The sequence below is a fragment of the Pseudophryne corroboree genome, chromosome 4, assembly GCF_028390025.1.
Source record: "Pseudophryne corroboree isolate aPseCor3 chromosome 4, aPseCor3.hap2, whole genome shotgun sequence".
NCBI classification, from domain to species: Eukaryota; Metazoa; Chordata; class Amphibia; order Anura; family Myobatrachidae; genus Pseudophryne; species Pseudophryne corroboree.
In genome coordinates this window covers 509,402,846-509,430,619 of record NC_086447.1, presented here as the reverse complement: position 1 = coordinate 509,430,619, position 27,774 = coordinate 509,402,846, and the positions used below count along the sequence as shown (strand labels likewise).

Below are 27,774 nucleotides of genomic sequence, written 5' to 3'. Positions count from 1 at the left end.
TTCTCGGCGGTGGAGATCCCGGCATCAGTATTCTGACTGGCGGGATCCCAACCCCCGATATTCACTAAATCCAGTACCATTGTAGTGAATAGGGAAAAGGAGAATTGAGATGAGATGATGTTAGTTGAAATCTTTATTTCTCTGACGTCCTAAGTGGATGCTGGGGACTCCGTCAGGACCATGGGGAATAGCGGCTCCGCAGGAGACAGGGCACAAAAGTAAAAGCTTTAGGATCAGGTGGTGTGCACTGGCTCCTCCCCCTATGACCCTCCTCCAAGCCTCAGTTAGGTTTTTGTGCCCGGCCGAGAAGGGTGCAATCTAGGTGGCTCTCCTAATGAGCTGCTTAGAGTAAAAGTTTTATTAGGTTTTTTATTTTCAGTGAGTCCTGCTGGCAACAGGCTCACTGCAACGAGGGACTTAGGGGAGAAGAAGTGAACTCACCTGCGTGCAGGATGGATTGGCTTCTTAGGCTACTGGACACTAGCTCCAGAGGGACGATCACAGGTACAGCCTGGATGGGTCACCGGAGCCGCGCCGCCGACCCCCTTGCAGATGCTGAAGAGAGAAGAGGTCCAGAAATCGGCGGCTGAAGACTTCTCAGTCTTCATGAGGTAGCGCACAGCACTGCAGCTGTGCGCCATTGCTCTCAGCACACTTCACACCAACGGTCACTGAGGGTGCAGGGCGCTGGGGGAAGGGGGGGGGGGGCGCCCTGGGCAGCAATGAAAGTACCTATACTGGCTAAAAATACATCACATATAGCCTCTGGGGCTATATGGATGTATTTAACCCCTGCCAGGTTGTCAGAAAAATGGGAGAAGAAGCCCGCCGAAAAGGGGGCGGGGCCTATTCTCCTCAGCACACAGCGCCATTTTCCCTCACAGAACTGCTGGTGGGTAGGCTCCCAGGCTCTCCCCTGCACTGCACTACAGAAACAGGGTTAAAACAGAGAGGGGGGGCACTTATTTGGCGATATGATTATATATTAAGATGCTATAAGGGAAAACACTTATATAAAGGTTGTCCCTGTATAATTATAGCGTTTTGGTGTGTGCTGGCAAACTCTCCCTCTGTCTCCCCAAAGGGCTAGTGGGGTCCTGTCCTCTATCAGAGCATTCCCTGTGTGTGTGCTGTGTGTCGGTACGTGTGTGTCGACATGTATGAGGACGATGTTGGTGAGGAGGCGGAGCAATTGCCTGTAATGGTGATGTCACTCTCTAGGGAGTCGACACCGGAATGGATGGCTTATTTAGGGAATTACGTGATAATGTCAACACGCTGCAAGGTCGGTTGACGACATGAGACGGCCGGCAAACAAATTAGTACCTGTCCAGGTGTCTCAAACACCGTCAGGGGCTTTAAAACGCCCATTTACCTCAGTCGGTCGACACAGACACAGACACGGACACTGACTCCAGTGTCGACGGTGAAGAAACAAACGTATTTTCCTTTAGGGCCACACGTTACATGTTAAGGGCAATGAAGGAGGTGTTACATATTTCTGATACTACAAGTACCACAAAAAAGGGTATTATGTGGGGTGTGAAAAAACTACCTGTAGTTTTTCCTGAATCAGATAAATTAAATGAAGTGTGTGATGATGCGTGGGTTTCCCCCGATAGAAAATTATTGGCGGTATACCTTTTCCCGCCAGAAGTTAGGGCGCGTTGGGAAACACCCCTTAGGGTGGTTAAGGCGCTCACACGCTTATCACAAGTGGCGTTACCGTCTCCAGATACGGCCGCCCTCAAGGAGCCAGCTGATAGGAGGCTGGAAAATATCTTAAAAAGTATATACACACATACTGGCGTTATACTGCGACCAGCGATCGCCTCAGCCTGGATGTGCAGCTCTGGGGTGGCTTGGTCGGATTCCCTGACTTAAAATATTGATACCCTTGACAGGGACAGTATTTTATTGACTATAGAGCATTTAAAGGATGCATTTCTATATATGCGAGATGCACAGAGGGATATTTGCACTCTGGCATCAAGAGTAAGTGCGATGTCCATATCTGCCAGAAGATGTTTATGGACACGACAGTGGTCAGGTGATGCAGATTCCAAACGGCACATGGAAGTATTGCCGTATAAAGGGGAGGAGTTATTTGGGGTCGGTCCATCGGACCTGGTGGCCACGGCAACAGCTGGAAAATCCACCTTTTTTACCCCAAGTCACATCTCAGCAGAAAAAGACACCGTCTTTTCAGCCTCAGTCCTTTCGTCCCCATAAGGGCAAGCGGGCAAAAGGCCAGTCATATCTGCCCAGGGATAGAGGAAAGGGAAGAAGACTGCAGCAGGCAGCCCATTCCCAGGAACAGAAGCCCTCCACCGCTTCTACCAAGTCCTCAGCATGACGCTGGGGCCGTACAAGCGGACTCAGGTGCGGTGGGGGGTCGTCTCAAGAGTTTCAGCACGCAGTGGGCTCACTCGCAAGTGGACCCCTGGAGCCTACAAGTAGTATCCCAGGGGTACAGATTGGAAATTCGAGACGTCTCCCCCTCGCAGGTTCCTGAAGTCTGCTTTACCAACGTCTCCCTCCGACAGGGAGGCAGTATTGGAAACAATTCACAAGCTGTATTCCTAGCAGGTGATAATCAAAGTACCCCTCCTACAACAAGGAAAGGGGTATTATTCCACACTATATTGTGGTACTGAAGCCAGACGGCTCGGTGAGACCTATTCTAAATCTGAAATATTTGAACACTTACATACAAAGGTTCAAATCAAGATGGAGTCACTCAGAGCAGTGATAGTGAACCAGGACTTACCTCCATGTCCAAATTTGCCCTTCTCACCAAGGGTACCTCAGGTTCGTGGTACAGAACTGTCACTATCAGTTTCAGACGCTGCCGTTTGGATTGTCCACGGCACCCCGGGTCTTTACCAAGGTAATGGCCGAAATGATGATTCTTCTTCAAAGAAAATGGACGATCTCCTGATAAGGGCAAGGTCCAGAGAACAGTTGGAGGTCGGAGTAGCACTATCTCAAGTAGTTCTACGACAGCACGGGTGGATTCTAAATATTCCAAAATCGCAGCTGTTTCCGACGACACGTCTGCTGTTCCTAGGGATGATTCTGGACACAGTCCAGAAAAGGGTGTTTCTCCCGGAGAAGAAAGCCAGGGAGTTATCCGAGCTAGTCAGGAACCTCCTAAAACCAGGAAAAGTGTCAGTGCATCATTGCACAAGGGTCCTGGGAAAAATGGTGGCTTCTTACGAAGCGATTCCATTCGGCAGATTTCACGCAAGAACTTTTCAGTGGGATCTGCTGGAAAAATGGTCCGGATCGCATCTTCAGATGCATCAGCGGATAACCCTGTCTCCAAGGACAAGGGTGTTTCTTCTGCGGTGGCTGCAGAGTGCTCATCTATTAAAGGGCCGCAGATTCGGCATTCAGGACTGGGTCCTGGTGACCACGGATGCCAGCCTGAGAGGCTGGGGAGCAGTCACACAGGGAAAAAATTTCCAGGGAGTGTGATATAGTCTGGAGACTTCTCTCCACATAAATATACTGGAGCTAAGGGCAATTTACAATGCTCTAAGCTTAGCAAGACCTCTGCTTCAAGGTCAGCCGGTATTGATCCAGTGGGACAACATCACGGCAGTCGCCCACGTAAACAGACAGGGCGGCACAAGAAGCAGGAGGGCAATGGCAGAAACTGCAAGGATTCTTCGCTGGGCGGAAAATCATGTGATAACACTGTCAGCAGTGTTCATTCCGGGAGTGGACAACTGGGAAGCAGACTTCCTCAGCAGGCACGACCTCCACCCGGGAGAGTGGGGACTTCATCGGGAAGTCTTCCACATGATTGTGAACCGTTGGGAAAGACCAAAGGTGGACATGATGGCGTCCCGCCTGAACAAAAAACTGGACAGGTATTGCGCCAGGTCAAGAGACCCTCAGGAAATAGCTGTGGACGTTCTGGTAACACCGTGGGTGTACCAGTCGGTGTATGTGTTCCCTCTGCTTCTCATACCCAAGGTACTGAGAATTATAAGACGTAGAGGAGTAAGAACTATACTCGTGGCTCCGGATTGGCCAAGAAGGACTTGGTACCCGGAACTTCAAGAAATGCTCACAGAGGACTCATGGCCTCTGCCGCTAAGAAGGAACTTGCTTCAGCAAGTACCATGTCTGTTCCAAGACTTACCGCGGCTGCGTTTGACGGCATGGCGGTGGAACGCCGGATCCTAAGGGAAAAAGGCATTCCGGAAGAGGTCATTCCTACCCTGGTCAAAGCCAGGAAGGAGGTGACCGCACAACATTATCACCACATGTGGCGAAAATATGTTGCGTGGTGTGAGGCCAGGAAGGCCCCACGAAGAAATTTCAACTCGGTCGATTTCTGCATTTCCTGCAAACAGGAGTGTCTATGGGCCTCAAATTGGGGTCCATTAAGGTTCAAATTTCGGCCCTGTCAATTTTCTTCCAGAAAAAATTGGCTTCAGTTCCTGAAGTCCAGAAGTTTGTCAAGGGAGTACTGCATATACAACCCCCTTTCGTGCCTCCAGTGGCACTGTGGGATCTCAACGTAGTTCTGGGATTCCTCAAATCACATTGGTTTAAACCGCTCAAATCTGTGGATTTGAAATATCTCACATGGAAAGTGACCATGCTGTTGGCCCTGGCCTCGGCCAGGCGAGTGTCAGAATTGGCGGCTTTGTCTCACAAAGCCCATATCTGATTGTCCATTCGGACAGGGCAGAGCTGCGGACTCGTCCCCAGTTTCTCCCTAAGGTGGTGTCAGCGTTTCACCTGCACCAGCTTATTGTGGTACCTGCGACTACTAGGGACTTGGAGGACTCCAAGTTGCTAGATGTTGTCAGGGCCCTGAAAATATAGGTTTCCAGGACGGCTGGAGTCAGGAAAACTGACTTGCTGTTATCCTGTAGGCACCCAAAAAACTGGGTGCTCTTGCTTCTAAGCAGACGATTGCTAGTTGGATGTGTAGTACAATTCAGCTTGCACATTCTGTGGCAGGCCTGCCACAGCCAAAATATGTAAATGCCCATTCCACAAGGAAGGTGGGCTCATCTTGGGCGGCTGCCCGAGGGGTCTCGGCTTTACAACTTTGCCGAGCTGCTACTTGGTCAGGGGCACACCCTGGCTGAGGAGGACCTGGAGTTCTCTCATTCGGTGCTGCAGAGTCATCCGCACTCTCCCGCCCGTTTGGGAGCTTTGGTATAATCCCCATGGTCCTGACGGAGTCCCCAGCATCCACTTAGGACGTCAGAGAAAATAAGAATTTACTTACCGATAATTCTATTTCTCGTAGTCCGTAGTAGATGCTGGGCGCCCATCCCAAGTGCGGATTGTCTGCAATACTTGTACATAGTTATTGTTACAAAAATCGGGTTATTATTGTTGTGAGCCATCTTTTCAGAGGCTCCGCTGTTATCATGCTGTTAACTGGGTTCAGATCACAGGTTGTACAGTGTGATTGGTGTGGCTGGTATGAGTCTTACCCGGGATTCAAAATCCTTCCTTATTGTGTACGCTCGTCCGGGCACAGTATCCTAACTGAGGCTTGGAGGAGGGTCATAGGGGGAGGAGCCAGTGCACACCACCTGATCCTAAAGCTTTTACTTTTGTGCCCTGTCTCCTGCGGAGCCGCTATTCCCCATGGTCCTGACGGAGTCCCCAGCATCCTCTACGGACTACGAGAAATAGAATTATCGGTAAGTAAATTCTTATTTTCATGAGTATTTAGAAAATGTAAAGTAAATCTGTCTGTTTTTATACTTTATACAAAGTGGCAGAAATGTTAAAATCCACTAATTCACAAGTCATCTTAGTAGCTGTAGCAGAGCCAGCCATAGGGCTCTGTGCGGCCGCAGGGGGCGCCAGTGTTCAGGCCAGCAGGCAGCAGGGTGCGGGATGTGATCACACTCTTCCCCACCCACGCAGGGAGAGATAGGACAGCAGCTTCTCTCCCCAGCTCAGCACACAGCACTCTTGGCGCCACTGGGAGTAGGCAAATGCCTAGGGGTATGCCTTCCAAGCCTAGGGCCAGCTTAGCAGCATGATATGACGATTGTGTGGAGAGTGCTCCCTCCAGCTGCTAATGCAAGGCGGCAAGGGTGCAGGCAGTGGTGTGGCCAGTAGCGGATCTTGCTAAGGGCAAGCAGGATTTTTGCCTGGGGCGCCGCCATACAGAGGGCGCCACCGCCGCCATGGCAAGATCCGCTACTGGTGCCACCCAGTGATGTGTAGATGCGGTGCTGTGCAGTGTGCGATTAAGTAATCGTGCACTGCACTGCATTGTGGGAGCAGCACATAGACGCTAGAGGTCATAATTGACCTCTAGTGTCTTTGCGGTGCTATGGGAGAGATGTAATGACGTCTCTCCCATAGATCCGAGGAGCCGCGCCGGCGGCCGGAGACGGAGGGCAGCAGCGGTCAGGAAGCAGGAGCGGGGATTGTGAGTATTATTATTTTTTTATTTTTTATTATTTTTGTGTAAGCAGCGCAACTAGGGAGCACAACACTACAGGGGCACAGTACTAGGGGCACAGCTCTACATGGGACACAGTACTGGGGGCAATACTACTGTGGGCACAGCTACAGGGGGCACAGTACTGGGGGCACAACTACTGAGGGCACAGCTACAGGGGGCATAACTGACCACGCCCCTTCTCCATGAAGCCACGCCCACATTTTTTTCCTGGGCGCCACAAGGTCTAGATCCGGCCCTGGATGTGACTGTCGCTGGTGCAGGGATGTGGCTGCTGTGGTCTTCAGGGGCCGCCGCTCCACCTTCACCCGGTTACACTACACTGCATCTATGCCCCCCTCGTGCCGGAGATCTTCAGCAACCTCCCTCCTCCAGTAACCGCTTTGTGGGGAGTGAAGCAGAGGTCCGCCTCTGCCACTTGTTACTGGACACAGTTCCAGGAGTGTCCTCCTCGACTTCTTCATCGCTAGTTGACAGTGCCTCCAACATTATACTACCGGCCGGGTGGCCGCGGCGCCGTGGTGCTGCGTGGCCGCTGGCACACAGATCCTCCTGCCGCCGATCTCTTCTTTGGAATGTGTCTGGGTCCGCGGGCCTCCCTCGCTGACACTCCAAGCTTGACTGGACATGGAGCGGTGAGTGACCAGAGACCTGTGCCCTCCTGCCCCCCCTTTTTGTGGCCTCCTGTACCCCCTCCTTTATGTGTGTGTGGCACCCTCTACCCCCCTCTCCCTGGTGTGTGGCCCCCTGTGCCCCCTTGTGTGTGTTTGTGTGTGAGACATCTTGTGCCCTCCTGCCCCTCGTGTGTGGCCCCTTGTATCCCCTGCCTTATGTGTGTGTGGCACCCTCTATCCCCCTAACCCTGGTGTGTGGCCACCTGTATCCCCTGCCTTATGTGTGTGTGGCACCCTTTACCCTCCTAATCCTGGTGTGGCCCTCTGTGTCCCCCTGTGTGTGTGTGACACCTTGTGCCCTCCTGCCCCCCACCACCTTTAGTGTGGACCCCGGTAACCCCTGCCTTATATGTGTAGCACCCTCTACCCCCCCCCCCTCACCTTGGTGTGTGGCTTCTAGGCCTGTTGCCTTTATGTGTGTGTCACCCTGTGCCCCCTACCCCTGTGTGTATGACATTTTCTGCCCCTGTGTGAGGTGCACTGTGCGTCCCCTGCTCCTGTGCCCCCCCCATATGTTTGATGCACTTTGCAACCCCTGCACTTCTGTGTGTGTGGCGCCCAGTGTCCCCCCCCCCCAGTGTTTGACACCCTGTGCCCGCTGCCTTTGTGTGTGTGTCACCCTGTGTCCTCCTACACCTCTTTGTATGACATTCTGTGCCCCCTGCCGCCACCCCCATGTCTGGGAACTCAAGCACCAATCAGCAACCTTAGACAGATTCCAAAGCTATCCGTATATTCTGGTCTGCAAGTAGGTGCATATATCATGATTGTTTTATTAGAAAGGTGGTGAGTGCCGGATTAATGAACTGACTCTGCATTCGCTTCATATATGTGGCTTATTTTTAATTATGCAAGATTAATTACAACAGACAAATATGTGTTGCCTAAGATTCTGTACTTATATACAAAGTGCTACAGTGGTTACAAAGATTCAGTGAGTGCAATATACAGGTATGTAACTGTCTCCTCACCAGATACATTGTTACTATCAGAGTACATACACATATCAGCTCTGAGAAATGTTTAAGTATTTTTGGTGGATAGTTGTCTGTCACCACAGTAGCTATAAGATTTTTACTATTTACTATTTTTTGTTAATTTTTTATTGGCTCTGGTGTATACTTAATATCATTTTAATTATTTAATATGTTTTTATCCATTCTTTTTGCACGTTCTCCTTGTTTTTTTTCCTCTCTGTCATTGTGGTTGGCTATCCCCTGTGTGTGAGAGAGCAGTTAGATTTGGTCAGCGTACCCTGTCTTTGGGGGCATTATGTGTAAAAGGACATTAATAAAGTGTGGCATATGTTTATGGGTCATTACTGTGTGGCAATATGTATATTGGGTCATTACTGTGTAGCAATATGTGTATAAGGGCATTACTAATGTGTGGCAGTATGTGCATAAGGGCATTACTTTTGTGTGGCATTATGTGTATAAGGTGCACTACTGTGTGGCATATTATATAGAAAGAAGGCACGCACTATTCCTATTTAAAATATATGACATTGTCAGGAAAAACGCAGGTGTGCCCAATTTTCAGGGAGGGTGTGTGACGTCAGCTCCGGCCCCGATCAGCCTGGTTCATTGCACTGTAGGAGTAGTTCCTTGGCTACACACAGACTGCACAGGCTGGAAAAATCATTTCATGGTGAGTGAGTTGCGAAAGGATTTGCAGCTGACCGGCATTTGCAGGGATTTTCGCAAGGCTTATGCAGACTTGCAAGGGGCGGGTTTACACTCTGTCTGGGCAGTGGCTATCTGATCGCAAACCTCTGCAAATTTGCAGAGGAGTGATCAGGTCTGAATTACCCCTTATGTGCAATAGAAACTGCTAAGAAACAGCACTGAGTGCAATGCAACACTGGCACGGTATCCGGATGATAGATAGACAGTGTCTAGTTAGACAGTCAATAGATAGACACCATGGGCCAAATGTAATAGATTCAGAGTTTCAGAAAGTGAGAGATTTGGTAAGGTTTTTCAGTTTTTTTTAAAAGTGACAATCATTTACACTAGAGATGAGCGGGTTCGGTTCCTCGGAATCCGAACCCGCCCGAACTTCATGTTTTTTTACACGGGTCCGAGCGACTCGGATCTTCCCGCCTTGCTCGGTTAACCCGAGCGCGCCCGAACGTCATCATCACGCTGTCGGATTCTCGCGAGGCTCGGATTCTATATAAGGAGCCGCGCGTCGCCGCCATTTTTCACACGTGCATTGAGATTCATAGGGAGAGGACGTGGCTGGCGTCCTCTCCGTTTATAGAGATTCGAGAAGAGAGTGAGACAGTCTCACTAGAGAGAGACACAGTAGTAATTTTGGGGAGCATTAGGAGGAGTACTACTACTACTAGTACTTGCTGAAGTGAAGTGATAGATAGTGTGACTGTATTGTATTATCTGACTTGTGGGGGAGACACTGACAGTGGGGAGCAGTTAGAGTCTGAGAGCAGGACTCAGGACACAGGAGTACATACTACATATAACGTACAGTGCACACTTTTGCTGCCAGAGTGCCACACCAGTATAATATATATTGTGATTGTATGCTTAGGAGTACTACTTGCAAGTTGCTGATAGTGTGACCAGTGACCTGACCACCAGTTTAATAATCACCACCAGTTTAATTAATATATATATATATATATATATATATATATATAATTGTATATAATTAATATATATATATAATATTATAATTGTATACCACCACCTACCCGTGTTTTTTTTTTTTTTTCTTCTTTATACATACTACTATAGTAGCTTACTGTAGCAGTCTGCGGTGCTGCTGAGCTGACAGTGTCCAGCAGGTCCGTCATCAGTCATTACATAATAAATATATATACCTGTCCGGCTGCAGTACTAGTGATATTATATATACATATATATATTGATTTCATATCATTATCATCCAGTCTATATTAGCAGCAGACACAGTACGTTAGTCCACGGCTGTAGCTACCTCTGTGTCGGCACTCGGCAGTCCATCCATAATTGTATACCACCTACCCGTGGTTTTTTTTTTCTTTCTTCTTGATACATACTACTATAGTAGCTTACTGTAGCAGTCTGCGGTGCTGCTGAGCTGACAGTGTCCAGCAGGTCCGTCATCAGTCATCATTACCTAATAAATATATATCTACCTGTCCGGCTGCAGTACTAGTGATATTATATATACATATATATATTGATTTCATATCATTATCATCCAGTCTATATTAGCAGCAGACACAGTACGTTAGTCCACGGCTGTAGCTACCTCTGTGTCGGCACTCGGCAGTCCATCCATAATTGTATACCACCTACCCGTGTTTTTTTTTTCTTTCTTCTTGATACATACTACTATAGTAGCTTACTGTAGCAGTCTGCGGTGCTGCTGAGCTGACAGTGTCCAGCAGGTCCGTCATCAGTCATCATTACCTAATAAATATATATCTACCTGTCCGGCTGCAGTACTAGTGATATTATATATACATATATATATATTGATTTCATATCATTATCATCCAGTCTATATTAGCAGCAGACACAGTACGGTAGTCCACGGCTGTAGCTACCTCTGTGTCGGCACTCGGCAGTCCATCCATAATTGTATACCACCTACCCGTGGTTTTTTTTTTTCTTTCTTCTTGATACATACTACTATAGTAGCTTACTGTAGCAGTCTGCGGTACTGCTGAGCTGACAGTGTCCAGCAGGTCCGTCATCAGTCATCATTACCTAATAAATATATATCTACCTGTCCGGCTGCAGTACTAGTGATATTATATATACATATATATATTGATTTCATATCATTATCATCCAGTCTATATTAGCAGCAGACACAGTACGGTAGTCCACGGCTGTAGCTACCTCTGTGTCGGCACTCGGCAGTCCATCCATAAGTATACTAGTATCCATCCATCTCCATTGTTTACCTGAGGTGCCTTTTAGTTGTGCCTATTAAAATATGGAGAACAAAAATGTTGAGGTTCCAAAATTAGGGAAAGATCAAGATCCACTTCCACCTCGTGCTGAAGCTGCTGCCACTAGTCATGGCCGAGACGATGAAATGCCAGCAACGTCGTCTGCCAAGGCCGATGCCCAATGTCATAGTACAGAGCATGTCAAATCCAAAACACCAAATATCAGTAAAAAAAGGACTCCAAAACCTAAAATAAAATTGTCGGAGGAGAAGCGTAAACTTGCCAATATGCCATTTACCACACGGAGTGGCAAGGAACGGCTGAGGCCCTGGCCTATGTTCATGGCTAGTGGTTCAGCTTCACATGAGGATGGAAGCACTCAGCCTCTCGCTAGAAAAATGAAAAGACTCAAGCTGGCAAAAGCAGTAGCACCGCAAAGAACTGTGCGTTCTTCGAAATCCCAAATCCACAAGGAGAGTCCGACTCCAATTGTGTCGGTTGCGATGCCTGACCTTCCCAACACTGGACGTGAAGAGCATGCGCCTTCCACCATTTGCACGCCCCCTGCAAGTGCTGGAAGGAGCACCCGCAGTCCAGTTCCTGATAGTCAGATTGAAGATGTCAGTGTTGAAGTACACCAGGATGAGGAGGATATGGGTGTTGCTGGCGCTGGGGAGAAAATTGACCAGGAGGATTCTGATGGTGAGGTGGTTTGTTTAAGTCAGGCACCCGGGGAGACACCTGTTGTCCGTGGGAGGAATATGGTCACTGACATGCCTGGTGAAAATACCAAAAAAATCAGCTCTTCGGTGTGGAAGTATTTCAACAGAAATGCGGACAACAGGTGTCAAGCCGTGTGTTGCCTTTGTCAAGCTGTAATAAGTAGGGGTAAGGACGTTAACCACCTCGGAACATCCTCCCTTATACGTCACCTGCAGCGCATTCATAATAAGTCAGTGACAAGTTCAAAAACTTTGGGTGACAGCGGAAGCAGTCCACTGACCAGTAAATCCCTTCCTCTTGTAACCAAGCTCACGCAAACCACCCCACCAACTCCCTCAGTGTCAATTTCCTCCTTCCCCAGGAATGCCAATAGTCCTGCAGGCCATGTCACTGGCAATTCTGACGATTCCTCTCCTGCCTGGGATTCCTCCGATGCATCCTTGCGTGTAACGCCTACTGCTGCTGGCGCTGCTGTTGTTGCTGCTGGGAGTCGATGGTCATCCCAGAGGGGAAGTCGTAAGACCACTTTTACTACTTCCACCAAGCAATTGACTGTCCAACAGTCCTTTGCGAGGAAGATGAAATATCACAGCAGTCATCCTACTGCAAAGCGGATAACTGAGGCCTTGGCATCCTGGGTGGTGAGAAACGTGGTTCCGGTATCCATCATTACTGCAGAGCCAACTAGAGACTTGTTGGAGGTACTGTGTCCCCGGTACCAAATACCATCTAGGTTCCATTTCTCTAGGCAGGCGATACCGAAAATGTACACAGACCTCAGAAAAAGAGTCACCAGTGTCCTAAAAAATGCAGCTGTACCCAATGTCCACTTAACCACGGACATGTGGACAAGTGGAGCAGGGCAGGGTCAGGACTATATGACTGTGACAGCCCACTGGGTAGATGTATGGACTCCCACCGCAAGAACAGCAGCGGCGGCACCAGTAGCAGCATCTCGCAAACGCCAACTCTTTCCTAGGCAGGCTACGCTTTGTATCACCGGTTTCCAGAATACGCACACAGCTGAAAACCGCTTACGGCAACTGAGGAAGATCATCGCGGAATGGCTTACCCCAATTGGACTCTCCTGTGGATTTGTGGCATCGGACAACGCCAGCAATATTGTGTGTGCATTAAATATGGGCAAATTCCAGCACGTCCCATGTTTTGCACATACCTTGAATTTGGTGGTGCAGAATTTTTTAAAAAACGACAGGGGCGTGCAAGAGATGCTGTCGGTGGCCAGAAGAATTGCGGGACACTTTCGGCGTACAGGCACCACGTACAGAAGACTGGAGCACCACCAAAGACAACTGAACCTGCCCTGCCATCATCTGAAGCAAGAAGTGGTAACGAGGTGGAATTCAACCCTCTATATGCTTCAGAGGTTGGAGGAGCAGCAAAAGGCCATTCAAGCCTATACAATTGAGCACGATATAGGAGGTGGAATGCACCTGTCTCAAGCGCAGTGGAGAATGATTTCAACGTTGTGCAAGGTTCTGCTGCCCTTTGAACTTGCCACACGTGAAGTCAGTTCAGACACTGCCAGCCTGAGTCAGGTCATTCCCCTCATCAGGCTTTTGCAGAAGAAGCTGGAGACATTGAAGGAGGAGCTAACACGGAGCGATTCCGCTAGGCATGTGGGACTTGTGGATGGAGCCCTTAATTCGCTTAACAAGGATTCACGGGTGGTCAATCTGTTGAAATCAGAGCACTACATTTTGGCCACCGTGCTCGATCCTAGATTTAAAGCCTACCTTGGATCTCTCTTTCCGGCAGACACAAGTCTGCTGGGGTTGAAAGACCTGCTGGTGAGAAAATTGTCAAATCAAGCGGAACGCGACCTGTCAACATCTCCTCCTTCACATTCTCCCGCAACTGGGGGTGCGAGGAAAAGTCTCAGAATTCCGAGCCCACCCGCTGGCGGTGATGCAGGGCAGTCTGGAGCGACTGCTGATGCGGACATCTGATCCGGACTGAAGGACCTGACAACGATTACGGACATGTCGTCTACTGTCACTGCATATGATTCTCTCCCCATTGAAAGAATGGTGGAGGATTATATGAGTGACCGCATCCAAGTAGGCACGTCACACAGTCCGTACTTATACTGGCAGGAAAAAGAGGCAATTTGGAGGCCCTTGCACAAACTGGCTTTATTCTACCTAAATTGCCCTCCCACAAGTGTGTACTCCGAAAGAGTGTTTAGTGCCGCCGCTCACCTTGTCAGCAATCGGCGTACGAGGTTACATCCAGAAAATGTGGAGAAGATGATGTTCATTAAAATGAATTATAATCAATTCCTCCGTGGAGACATTGACCAGCAGCAATTGCCTCCACAAAGTACACAGGGAGCTGAGATGGTGGATTCCAGTGGGGACGAATTGATAATCTGTGAGGAGGGGGATGTACACGGTGATATATCGGAGGATGATGATGAGGTGGACATCTTGCCTCTGTAGAGCCAGTTTGTGCAAGGAGAGATTAATTGCTTCTTTTTTGGTGGGGGTCCAAACCATCCCGTCATTTCAGTCACAGTCATGTGGCAGACCCTGTCACTGAAATGATGGGTTGGTTAAAGTGTGCATGTCCTGTTTATACAACATAAGGGTGGGTGGGAGGGCCCAAGGACAATTCCATCTTGCACCTCTTTTTTCTTTAATTTTTCTTTGCGTCATGTGCTGTTTGGGGAGTGTTTTTTGGAAGGGCCATCCTGCGTGACGCTGCAGTGCCACTCCTAGATGGGCCCGGTGTTTGTGTCGGCCACTAGGGTCGCTTATCTTACTCACACAGCTACCTCATTGCGCCTCTTTTTTTCTTTGCGTCATGTGCTGTTTGGGGAGTGTTTTTTGGAAGGGCCATCCTGCGTGACACTGCAGTGCCACTCCTAGATGGGCCAGGTGTTTGTGTCGGCCACTAGGGTCGCTTAGCTTAGTCATCCAGCGACCTCGGTGCAAATTTTAGGACTAAAAATAATATTGTGAGGTGTGAGGTATTCAGAATAGACTGAAAATGAGTGGAAATTATGGTTTTTGAGGTTAATAATACTTTGCGATCAAAATGACCCCCAAATTCTATGATTTAAGCTGTTTTTTAGGTTTTTTGGAAAAAAACACCCGAATCCAAAACACACCCGAATCCGACAAAAAAAATTCGGTGAGGTTTTGCCAAAACGCGGTCGAACCCAAAACACGGCCGCGGAACCGAACCCAAAACCAAAACACAAAACCCGAAAAATTTCCGGCGCTTATCTCTAATTTACACAGCAAAACCAGGTTGATCCTGTTGTGTAAATGATTGGCACTTTAAAAAAAAAACCTGTAAAACCTTACCAAATCTGTCACTTTTTAAAACTCTCACTCTATTACATTTGGCCCCATATGTGAGACAAACATTAGGTCGACAGGGTCAAAAGGTCGACATGAAAAAGGTAGACAGTACAAAAGGTCGACATGAAAATGGTCAACATAGAAACAGGTAGACACCATTTTTTCTAAATTTTACATATTTTTGGCCTATTTCATAACTTCTTTATCCATGTTGGCATAGAGTTGATTATAAATCTTGCTGCGAGCACAGCGAGCCGAGCCCGAAGCGTGGCGAGGAGATGCCTTTTTACAATTGGGGGTCCCAGATGACAAAACTATATACGCAAACCACAAAAATGCAAAAAAATGGTGTCTACCTTTTTTATTGTGTCGACCATGTTCATGTCGACCTTTTCACCCTGTCTACCTTTTGTACTGTCTACCTTTTCATGTTGACCTATTCACCCTGTGGACCTAATGTCTGTCTAACATGTGGGGGTATATTTACTAAAAATCCGTGTTTGTCCAATTTGTGTTTTTTTTTTCAAAGTGGCAACACAGGAATTTACTAAGCACAAATCTCGGCAGTGTTTGGGCTATTCGTAATGGTTTTGACGGCAAAGTTCAGAAATACGAATGAATAAACCATCGGTCAAACACGGCTGTTTGTTCATACAACACAGGAATTTACTATTCATTCGTATTTGGGTGTTAGCCTCTGAATGCTCAATTGCGGGTGTATTTATTTGCGATTCGTTAAAAAAAGCAAAAAAATAGACCTGCTTTTTCCAGGCGAGTTTGGATAATCATGCACGGATCAGTGAGATCTGTGCATGGTTATCTATGGGAAAGGCTCTGTTTACTGTAAAAAATGGAAAAAAATGTTGGCGTGGGGTCCCCCCTCCTAAGCATAACCAGCCTCGGGCTCTTTGAGCCGGTCCTGGTTGTAAAAATACATGGAAAAAACTGACAGGGGTTCCCCCATATTTAAACAACCATCACCGGGGTCTGCACCTGGTCCTGGTGCCAAAAATATGGGGGACAAAAAGCATAGGGGTCCCCCATATTTTTTACACCAGTACCGGGCTCCACTAGTCAGGGAGATAATGCCACAGACGGGGGACACTTTTATATTGGTCCCTGCGGCCCTGGCATTAAATCCCCAACTAGTCACTCCTGGCAGGGGTACCCTGGAGGAGTGGGGACCCCTTAAATCAAGGGGTCCCCCCTCCAGCCACCCAAGGACCAGGGGTGAAGCCCGAGGCTGTCCCCCCATCCGTGGGCGGTGGATAGGAGGCTTGATAGCCTTTTGTGTAAAAATAGAATATTGTTTTTCGTAGCAGAACTACAAGTCCCAGCAAGCCTCCCCGCAAGCTGGTACTTGGAGAACCACAAGTACCAGCATGCGGGGGGGGGGGGGGGGACGGGCCCGCTGGTACCTGTAGTTCTACTACAAAAAAATACCCAAATAACAACAAAACACATGCACCTTGAAAGTTAAATTTTATTAAATATACATGCACACTTACATACATACATACTTACCTATGTTGACACGAAGCACTCGGTCCTCTTCTCCAGTAGAATCCTGGGGTACCTGTAAATAAAATGATACTTACAATGAATCCTGTGTAGATCGGTCCTCTTCTTATAAGTTATAATCCAGGGACTTGTAAAAATAAAAAAACGAAAAACCCGATCCACGCACTGAAAGAGGTCCCATGTTTACACATGGAACCCCTTTCCCCGTCTTGCGGGACCCCCCGTGACTCATGTCAAAGAGGGTCCCTTCAGCCAATCAGGGAGCACCACAAGAGTGACCCCACTTAACCTCGCGGTCTACCGCAGACCGCAAAGTTCCCACCATTGGAAATAATGGTGCACCTCTGCGCTACATTGTATCTACAGTGCACCGCCTGACTGACCGTGCAGGAGCGCACAGCCAATCAGGAGAGTGCCATGATGTGGCGCTCCCTGAGTGGCTGAAGGGACCCTCTTTGACAGGAGTCACGGGGGGTCCCGCCAGACGGGGAAAGGGGTTCCATATGTAAACATGGAACCCCTTTCAGTGCGTGGATCGGGTTTTTCATTTTTCTTATTTTTACAAATCCCTGGATTATAACTTATAAGAAGAGGACCAATCTACACCGGATTCATTGTAAGTATCATTTTATTTACAGGTACCCCGGGATTCTACTGGAGGAGAGGACCGAGTGCTTCGTGTCAACATAGGTAAGAATGTATGTATGTAAGTGTGCATATATGTTTAATAAAATGTTACTTTCAAGGTGTGTGTGTTTTGTTGTTATTTGGGTATTTTTTTGTACTAGAACTACAGGTACCAGCAGGCCCGTTTCCCCCCCGCATGCTGGTACTTGTGGTTCTCCAAGTACCAGCTTGCGGGGGAGGCTTGCTACGTTTTTTGACCCCGTATTTTTGCTACCAGGACCAGACGCAGAGCCCGGTGCTGGTTGTTTAAATATAGGGGAACCCCAGTAATTTTTCCCCCTGTATTTTTACAACCAGGACCGGCTCAAAGAGCCCGGGGCTGGTTATGCTTAGGAGGAGGGACCCCACGCAATTTTTTTTCCAGTTTTTAATCCATTCTGCACTGCTCACAATGCACACAATGAAGCCCTGCACGGATCTCACAGATCCGGCCGGGATTCCTTGTGTTTTGTCAGGCAGTGTTTTACTAATCACTCCCGTAAAACACTGCCTGACATTACGAATCACATCGACATCGGAAAATACGAATGTTGAAAACTCGATAGCTTAGTAAATGACCGTATCAGGATTCAAAAAGTTGCAGTAAAATGCACCCAATACCATTCGAGATCAAACACCCTTAAAAACGGCTAAAACACGATTATTAGTAAATATACCCCGTGGTGTCTATCTATTGACTGTCTAATTAGACACTGTCTATCATCCCACACCCCACTGGCACCAAGTGCTATAACACGTTACATATAACAGCACCAAAGAACGTTCTTTCCCCTTCTTCCCTGTTACACATGCCTTTAATGTCGTTGGTGGTTTTGCTTAGTGTTCGGTAGCTCAAAACACTAAACAAAACCAATAAAAACTTCAAAGGAGGGGAAAGAAAACGGTGTGAGTGGGGATATTACAGATGCTCAGTCAATGATTGCGTTATGAGAACATCCAAGTAGTTACCTTTTTAATGTACATTTGTGCTGATACAGATGTAACATTGGTAAACTATGGACAGCAACTATTGCCAAAAGTCTAAGTCAGTTACCGCTACTTATTTATGGTATGCAGTTGTTATGGTGACAGTCAGGATGTCAACATGGACCAAATGTCAACATTCACAATGTCACCATGCACATAGGGCCTAATTCAGGCAGACATGAGGGTCAGACTAGCCCTGTGCTGGGCGTCCCCCCACATGTCTGAGTAAATGATCGTAGATGTGCTAAATTTAGCACATCTACGATCAGATCTGAATTACCCCCATAATGTCAATCAATAGTCATTTTTATTTAGGGTTAGGCTACAGTTAGGGTTAGTGTTACATTTAAGGTAGGCACAGTATTTGTCTACAATCACCTGAAAATGCTATGTTGACATGCTGACTGTTGACATCCACAGTGTCAGCATTCTGGCAATGTTGACATTATGTCATTCGACATTTTGAATGTCAACATTTGACATGTTGATATAACAAGGCTCATTCAGGTGTGGTTGTCTATTACAAGTAGACACCTCCTGCTGTAGTAGTGATCTGACCTGCATTCTACAGTAGGATGCAGCATCGGATCTCTCTCCCACCATCGGGCGGCTTGCAGCACCTATTGTGCCATGCAAGCCACTCATCGCAGAGGCCAGGAAATCTCCGTCCTGCGATAGAGATCCCTGACCTCTTCCCACCCCCTAATCGGTATCGACATGCCTCCGTCACTGCCCCCTCCCTACTCCCTGAATGGCAGCAGACTGTCAGTCACTAACAGTATGTTACCATCCTGCTTCCAATGTCGCAGAACAAGTCCTGCGCATGCGCAAAGTATCGGCATCGATACTTTGTGCATGATAGCACACCTGAATGACCCCCAATGTCCATGCCCTTGTCCTGGACTTGAACCTTAGTGTTAGGGACCCACCAGATGAGGTCACCTGATTGCGTTTGGTAAGCCTATAATTTTGGAGTAAAACCCTTATTTATTTATCATAATGAATAAACTGAAGAAATTCACAGAACAAAACAGATATGAAATACCACAGGGTATGGCTGCATTGATTATTTATTCACCTCATCAAAGGCTTTTGTAACACCATTTTTCTAAATTTACAACTAACAAACTCACAGTGAGCTTGATTCTGATATGTACGTTATTACAAAGTCAGAGGGAAGTGACAACTAGTATGCTAATGCAGCACAAGGTATCTGTAGGATAAAGACACCCCCTGCCAGCATCAGCAATCCGAGAGCTGCATTCGAAGACACAGCAGCTGATCACCAGTCGTGGTGGTCGCAGCCATCTGCGTAAGCCAAAACTTACTCAGACTGGTCATTGGAACTTCTCTGCCGGGTCCAGTAAGTCTGTCATCACACACCTACAAAACCGGGGTGGCACGCCCCCTTTTTTGTACAAAGCTGCCACCCATCCCTGCCCCCAAATGGTAGGCTGCAACTTAGGGGGCACTGTGCGAGGACGCAGGACCTGTTCTGCACATACGCAGAACGGATACTGCACATTCACAGTGCACCCTCCATCAGATTTGTGCGTAAACCATAAGATTTACATACAGATCTGAATCAGGCCCTATGTACCCACTAATCTCCTAAAATCATACATCTTTTAAAGGAAATACACAGTAATGTGCTACAATGATATTCCAAAACCTAGTCACTCAGCAAATTTCTTGCATTAATTTCTGTAATAGTTCAGACTTGGAAAAATATAAAACAATTTATAAAGAAATTAAATGGATTTTCTACACAGGATTAACATGGCGATTTAAAAAAAAAGAAAATTCATCCTGATACTGTTTTAGAAAAATGACCACTATTATTTACGCTTCAAAAATCACCAAAATCCAGCGGTGTTGACAATCACTATACAGAACAGGTCCCCCTACATGTCTATTATTGTTATTATTACTGTTATTCCATTAAACTGCCTAATTAAGTGGTCTTCACCTGTTTTTATCTGCTGTAAATGATGAAACTCTTGGAAATGTGTTAATTTCTTTCTCGCTTCCTCCACAGTCCCTTCTTCACCTTTGAACCTACGGACATTTATTTTGCATAATTCTAGCATGTTTGACATAAAGAACATTGGGGTAGAAATGAGATGGGATAACCCAAAGATGACCAACGGGGCTTTGAGAAATTTTACAGTTTCCTACAGAGTACAATACAATAAAACAGTAATGATGTGGATTACTGTCAACACAACAGCATGTTCAAAGTCAATGAATCTCTATGGCCTGAGTACTGACCTTTTACTCCAATTTCAGGTAAGACAATGGGTAATGAGTTTATGTTTTATGAAATTTTATAGTATGCTGTGACTTATTGGGGGGGTATTCAATTGTTTGAAAAGTCAGTTGGGTATCTGTTTTTTTCTATCTAATAGACAGGAGAAAAAAACAGACACCCAACCGACTTTTAAAACAATTTAATATCCCCCATTATATTCTCCTCTGGTCAGAAGAGGAGCTGGGCTTCTACCACCCAGGGCAAAGACTTGGCTCAGCACAAAACCCCATTTCCTAAATAATAGTCACCCTAGACTTGCTTGGATACCGACATCAATATTGTAAAGACTGAAATGTACATACGTAGGGTGAGGCCAAAACCCATGTTTTGTCTTGTTACATTAATGTGCTAGCACTTGAGGCATTTATTCTGTGGATCGGGTATGTCTACACATTTCAATGGATCATGCATGCTTCACCCCCACCCCCCCAGGAACACACAAAAACCATAACACACCCTGGGAGATGTTTTTTGTCCCAACTGAAGGGTTAATGTTGTATTTTTCTTCTAATACACTATTGTCTACATACCCCATAGTGTCCTCTATTCTGCTTTTTATATAAATATATGTGCGTATGAGTGTGTATGTATGTACAGATACTGTAGACAGAGAAGTACAGTAGCTCTGTCATCAGGTAGGTGGTGTGGCAGATAAGTCCAGCTGCCCTTGAGGGGGCAACATTCAGTGTTTTTTACCCATTCCCCCTAGTGTACCTCTTACACCCTTGGATTATTTCCTGTTCTACCCATCTCTCCCTGTTAATCTGAGCAAACATTCCATGTGGGATTTGATGCGCAGCTGCAGCTGTCTTTTTTTATTTTTATGTAACAGTCACCAGCTGTGTTGTGGAGGAGCCTCTGTTTAGGCATAGTGAGAGAATTAGTGAGTAAGGGGTCTATTTACTAAGCCTTGGAGAGAGATAAAGTGGAGAGAGAGAAAGACCCAGCCAGTTGACTCCTAACTGCCATGTTAAAGGCTATGTTTGATAAAAGACTGTTAGAAGCTACTTGGTTGGAACTTTATCTCTCTCCAAGGATTAGTATATTGAGCGTCATTTAGATCTGGCCACAACAGCGTCCCGCAGCGCAGTTTGCCAGCAGCTGCACGGCCATGCACATTGCGGTTGTATCCCCGATGGATGCGACTGCAATCTAATTGAAAGGTCAGGCCACTGGGGAAATGGAGTTACGGCGTTGCATGGGCGGTGCCGGGAAAATGGGGGTGGGCCCCCTGTGTTGGAGGGGAGAAAAATTCAAAACCATTAGCTCTTCACCATCAATGGCAAAACCATAGACTTTCAGGGGCAAGCAATCCCTACTTGGCCAGCCAGCTACACTGGCAGCTGGTTCTGGAGTAAGAAACAGCCATCACTATTCAAATTACAGATAGTGTCCTGCAAACTTTGTCCCGTGTGGCAGTGCCCTACTTGCACCCCTGCCATGGAAGTAAATGGTGGAATTGGAATATAAGCAACAGATATGCTTATCTCAAAATACAGAACTTAAGATGTGCATGCGTATGCAGTGCGACAAGTTGCATTTTTATGTGGTGCAAATGGATTTACATATAACTCTGATATAGGGGGCTATTCAATAGAGATGATCGGGTTCGGTTCTATGAGAACCGAACCCCCCGAACTTCACTGGATCTGAGCCCGGCTCGGGTTTTCCCGCCTGACTCAGAAGCCAGAAGGAGGCAAAACGTCATCATCCTGCTGTTGGATTCTCATAGGTTTTGGATTCCATTTAAGGAGCCGCGTGTTGCCGCCATTTTCACTCCGGCATTGGAGAGTGTAGCGAGAGGACGTGTCTCCGTCCTCAGTGTCTGGCCAGGAGGGAAAGTGGGGTGGCGATTCCAGTGCTGTCTTGTACTGCTCAGTCCAGTGTAGTGTCTTATACTGCCTCATTCCAGTCACAGTGATGGTGTCCTCTGCTGCCATATGTCCAGTGTAGCTGTATAAGTCCAGTGCAGTGGTACTGTGTTGTCCTGCATCAGTACAGTGGTAGTGTCTTGTGCTGCATCAGTCTAGTCACAGTGGTGGTGTCCTCTGCTGCCATATGTCCAGTGCTGCTGTATAAGTCCAGTCCAGTGGTGCTGTGTTGTGCAGCATCAGTCCAGTGGTGGTGTCCAGTGCTGCTGTATATGTCCAGCAGGGCCGGACTGGCCATCTGGCACTTCTGGCAGATGCCAGAAGGGCCGATGGCCACGTGGGCCGGTCCAGCGGTCACTGAGACGTGCTGCCGCTCAGTCCGGCGGCAGCGCGTCTCAGCTGTCAGGCTTGGAGAGCTGTGAGGGACTGGGGTCAGAACGCCGGGCGCCCGCCAGCACGGCTGTGTCTGGTGCGGCGCGTATAGCGGACTTCAAAGCAGCCGCCGGTTCGTGAGCCAATCAGAGCTCGCGGACCGGCAGCCAATCAGAAGCCGCCGGTCCGCGAGCTCTGATTGGCTCACGAACCGGCGGCTGGTTTGAACGCTATACGCTGCCGCGCCAGACACAGCCGTGCTGGCGGGCGCCTGGCGTTCTCACCCCCGTCCCTCACAGCCCGGAGGAGGAGGAGCAGCAGCAGCAGCAACAGCAGCTGTGCAGCAGCGGTAAGCAGCTGCAGCACTGGCTGCTGTGGGGGCAATTGTATACCTGGCACTGTGGGGGCAATTGGCTGGCACTGTGGGGCAATTGTATACCTGGCACTGTGGGGGCAATTGGCTGGCACTGTGGGGCATTTGTATACCTGGCACTGTGGGGGGCATTTGTGGATCTGGCACTGTGGGGGCATTTGTGGACCTGGCACCGTGGGGGCAATTGTATACCTGGCACTGTGGCGTCATCTGTATACCTGGCACTGTGGGGGCATCTGTATACCTGGCACTGTGGGGGCATTTGTATACCTGGCACTGAGGGGGCATTTGTATACCTGGCACTGTGGGGGCATTTGTATACATGGCACTGTGGGGGCATTTGTATACCTGGCACTGTGGGGGGCATTTGTGGATCTGGCACTGTGGGGGCATTTGTGTACCTGGCACTGTGGGGGCAATTGTTTACCTGGCACTGTGGGGGCAATTGTTTACCTGGCACTGTGGGGGCATCTGTGTACCTGGCACTGTGGGGGCATTTGTATACCTGGCACTGTGGGGGCATTTGTATACCTGGCACTGCACTATCGGGGGCATATAATGTAAATTTCGACTCATACCGGGTTCTGTAATGTGAATTTTGTCTCATACTGTGTGGTATAATGTGAAAGGGGCAGCAGTACTAGATAGTAAGGGGTCCTACTATTGTGGTGCATAATGCGTATAAGGGGTGTATGGTGTGGTAAATTACACTGAAGACCACACACCCTTTTGAGTGACCACGCCCCCTTTGAGTGGCCACGCACCTTTTCCGGAACGCGCGCGCCTTCGGCGCGCACTTAATTACAATCCTCACATTTCCATACCCCCACTTAAAAATTTCCACTTCAACCACTGGTTGTGTATATTTTAATAGAGAGTGATGTACGCCTGTATGTTGTTAGAATATTAATTATATTTGTAAGAACATAGACTAATAAGTGGGAGGAGTCAGGAATAGTAAGGGGAGGAGTCACAGAGGTGGGCCTGTGTACTTCAAAAATGCCAGGGCCTATTTTTAGTCCCAGTCCGGCCCTGATGTCCAGTCCAGTGGTGCTGTGTTGTGCTGCATCAGTCCAGTGGTGGTGTCTTATGCTGCATCAGTCCAGTTACAGTGGTGGTGCCCTCTGCTGCCATATGTCCAGTGTAGCTGTATAAGTCCAGTGCAGTGGTGCTGTGTTGTCCTGCATCAGTACAGTGGTAGTGTCTTGTGCTGCATCAGTCTAATCACAGTGGTGGTGTCCTCTGCTGCCTATGTCCAGTGCTGCTGTATAAGTCCAGTCCAGTGGTGCTATGTTGTGCAGCATCAGTCCAGTGGTGGTGTCCAGTGCTGCTGTATAAGTCCAGTCCAGTGGTGCTGTGTTGTGCTGCATCAGTCCAGTGGTGGTGTCTTATGCTGCATCAGTTAAGTCACAGTGGTGGTGTCCTCTGCTGCCATATGTCCAGTGCTGCTGTATAAGTCCAGTCCATTGCAGTGGTGCTGTGTTGTGCTGCATCAGTCCAGTGGTGGTGTCCCTGTGCTGCTGTATAAGTCCAGTGGTACTGCCGTATATGTCCAGTGATACTGACGTATATGTCCAGTGATACTGCCATATAAGTCCAGTGATACTGCCATACAAATCCAGCGGTACTGGCATAAAAATCGAGTCCAGTGATACTGCCGTATATGTCCAATGGTACTGCTGTATAAATCTATTGGTACTGGCATATAAGTCCAATGATACTGCCGTATATGTCCAGTGGTACTGGTGTATAAATCCAGTCCAGTGATACTGCCGTATAAGTCCAGTGATACTGCCATATAAATCCTGAGGTACTGCCGTATAAATCCAGTCCAGTGATGCTGCCGTATATGTCCAGTGATACTGACGTATATGTCCAGTGGTACTGCAATATATGTCCAGTGGTACTGCCGTATAAATTCAGTTCAGTGATACTGCCGTATAATTCCAGTGGTACTAGCATATAAATCCTGAGGTACTGCCGTATAAATCCAGTCCAGTGATACTGCCGTATAAGTCCAGTGATACTGCCATATAAATCCAGTGGTACTGCCGTCTAAATCCATTCCATTGATACTGCCATATAAATCCAGTGGTACTGGCGTATAAATCCAGTCCATTGATACTGCCGAATAAGTCCAGTGATACTGCCATATATGTCCAGTGGTACTCCCATATATATCCAGTAATACTGCCGTATATGTACAGTGGTACTGCCATATAATTCCAGTGATACTGCTGTATATGTCCAGGGGTACTGCCATATAAATCCAGTGGTACTGCTGTATAAATCCAGTGCAGTGATACTGCCGTATATGTCCAGTGATACTGCCGTGTAAGTCCAGTGATACTGCTGTATATGTCCAGTGGTACTGCCGTATAAATACAGTGATACTGCATATATATCCAGTGGTACTGCCATATAATTCCAGAGATACTACCGTATATGTCCTGTAGTACTGCCATATAGATCCAGTGGTAGTGGCATATAAATCCAGTCCAGTGATACTGCCGTATATTTCCAGTGATACTGCTGTATATGTCCAGTGGTATTGCCGTATATATCCAGTGGTACTACTGGCGTATATAAATCCAGTCCAGTGGTCCTGCTGTATATGTCCAGTGATACTGCTGTATATGTCCAGTGGTACTGCCGTATATGTCCAGTGATACTGCCATATAATTTCAGTGATACTGCCGTATAATTCCAGTGGTACTGGCATATAAATCCAGTGGTACTACCGTATAAATCCAGTGCAGTGGTACTGCCATATAATTCCACTGATGCTGCCATAAAATTCCAGTGACACTGCCGTATAAATCCAGTCCAGTGGTACTGCCGTATAAGTCCAGTCCAGTGATGCTGCCATATAAGTTCAGTGGTGCTGTCCTGTGCTGTATATTATTTACTCCAAATAAAAGGGTTATTATTATTTAATCCAAATAATTTTTACAGGATTTGCCCTGTGTGGTGTAGAGGTACTCTCTCCTTTGCATTACGTTATATAACTCCAGAAAAATCATGAAGAACAAAAATTTGGAGGATAAAATAGGGAAAGGTCAAGAACCACTTCCTCCTACTGCTGCTGCCGCTGCTGTTGTTGCTGCTGGGAGTCGATCGTCACGCCAGAGGGGAAGTCGGAAGACCACTTGTACTACTTTAACTATGCAAATGACTGTCCAACAGTCCTTTGTGAGAAAGATTAAATATGACAGCAGTCATCCTGTTGCAAAGCGTATAACTGAGGCCTTGACAGCTATGTTGGTGTTAGACGTGCGTCCGGTATCCACCATTACTTCTTTGCATGATGTGCTGTTTAGGGATTAGTTTTAAGTCTGCCATCCTGTCTGCCACTGCAGTGCCGCTCCTAGATGGGCCAGGTGTTTATGTCGCACACTTGTGTCGCTTAGCTTATCCATCCAGCTACTTCATTGCACCTCTTTTCTTCTTTGCATTATGTGCTGTTTGGGGCCTAGTGTTTTTAAGTGCCATCCTGTCTGCAACTGCAGTGCCACTCCTAGAGGGCCAGGTGTTTCTGCCGCCCACTTGTGTCGCTTAGCTTAGTCATACAGCCACCTCCGTGCAACCTTTTGGCCTAAAAACAATATTGTGAGGTGTTCAGTGTTCAGAATAGACTGGAAATGAGAGGAAATGAATGCTATTGAGGTTAATAATACTGTAGGATCAAAATTACCCCCAAATTCTGTGATTTTAGCTGTTTTTATGTTTTTTTCATAAATCATACACATCCAAAACCAATACACGAAAGGGTGGTTTTGGCAAAACCATTCCAGATCCAAAACACGAGCATGGAATCAGAATCAAAACAAAAACACAAAACACGAATTGTGCCCGCCGCACATCTCTAGTGTTTAATTAGCTCTGGTAATTTTGGAACTATGGAATTTACCCCCTTTAGTATGCAATTGCGGGCCGTTTCCACCTGTTTTTAAGGTGTTTTTGCCAATGCCTTATCACTTCTTTTTTTTTAGTGAAAAGGCATATGCGAAAAATGACTCAAAATTGGCGAAAACAGAATACATTTTCGCTGGCACAGGTGAAAAAACGTGGATTTGCCGATTCACATGTTTTTTGCTCCTGGTGACTGTTTCGCCTAGGTGAAAAAACAGCCCTGCTTTTGCACAGAGCGAATCCCCATTTGCCTAAAAAAATAGTGGAAAGTAATTGTATACCCCCCATAGGCCTCAATGTTTTGTTGAACTATTAATCTAAACATTCTACTTACTCTTAAATATGTTACAGAATTACATGTAATGAATGCCTGGATGAAATCAATGTTTTTTGGTTTTTTTTTGCTATTCACACAGCGCTTGTTCAGCATTTATGACTTGAGCTTTTAAAATTTTTAATTCTTCTTTGGCAGTTTTTATATTAATATTCCCTCTTGCTATTACATGATCAAGCATCTTCTATTTCTCTTTCACTGCAGCAGATAGAATGCCATAATGGCTATGATACCTGTTTAAAACAATGGGAAATATATTTAATGTCCTAGGAAAATGTGCATAGGAAGTTTTTGTTTTGCCTTTTAGGTGCAAGCTTAAACCTCTGTTAGACCTGGA

At 47.1% G+C, this 27,774-nt stretch overlaps 1 protein-coding gene across 1 annotated transcript in view; it reads left to right on the top strand.

The window, feature by feature from the left end:
• ROS1 (ROS proto-oncogene 1, receptor tyrosine kinase) overlaps positions 1 to 27,774 on the top strand; it is a 311,501-nt gene that overhangs the window by 54,392 nt on the left and 229,335 nt on the right. Inside the window, 2 exon segments of the mRNA XM_063919336.1 lie at positions 20,303 to 20,553; positions 21,408 to 21,462. Of these exon segments, the coding sequence (XP_063775406.1) occupies positions 20,303 to 20,553; positions 21,408 to 21,462 (306 nt within the window).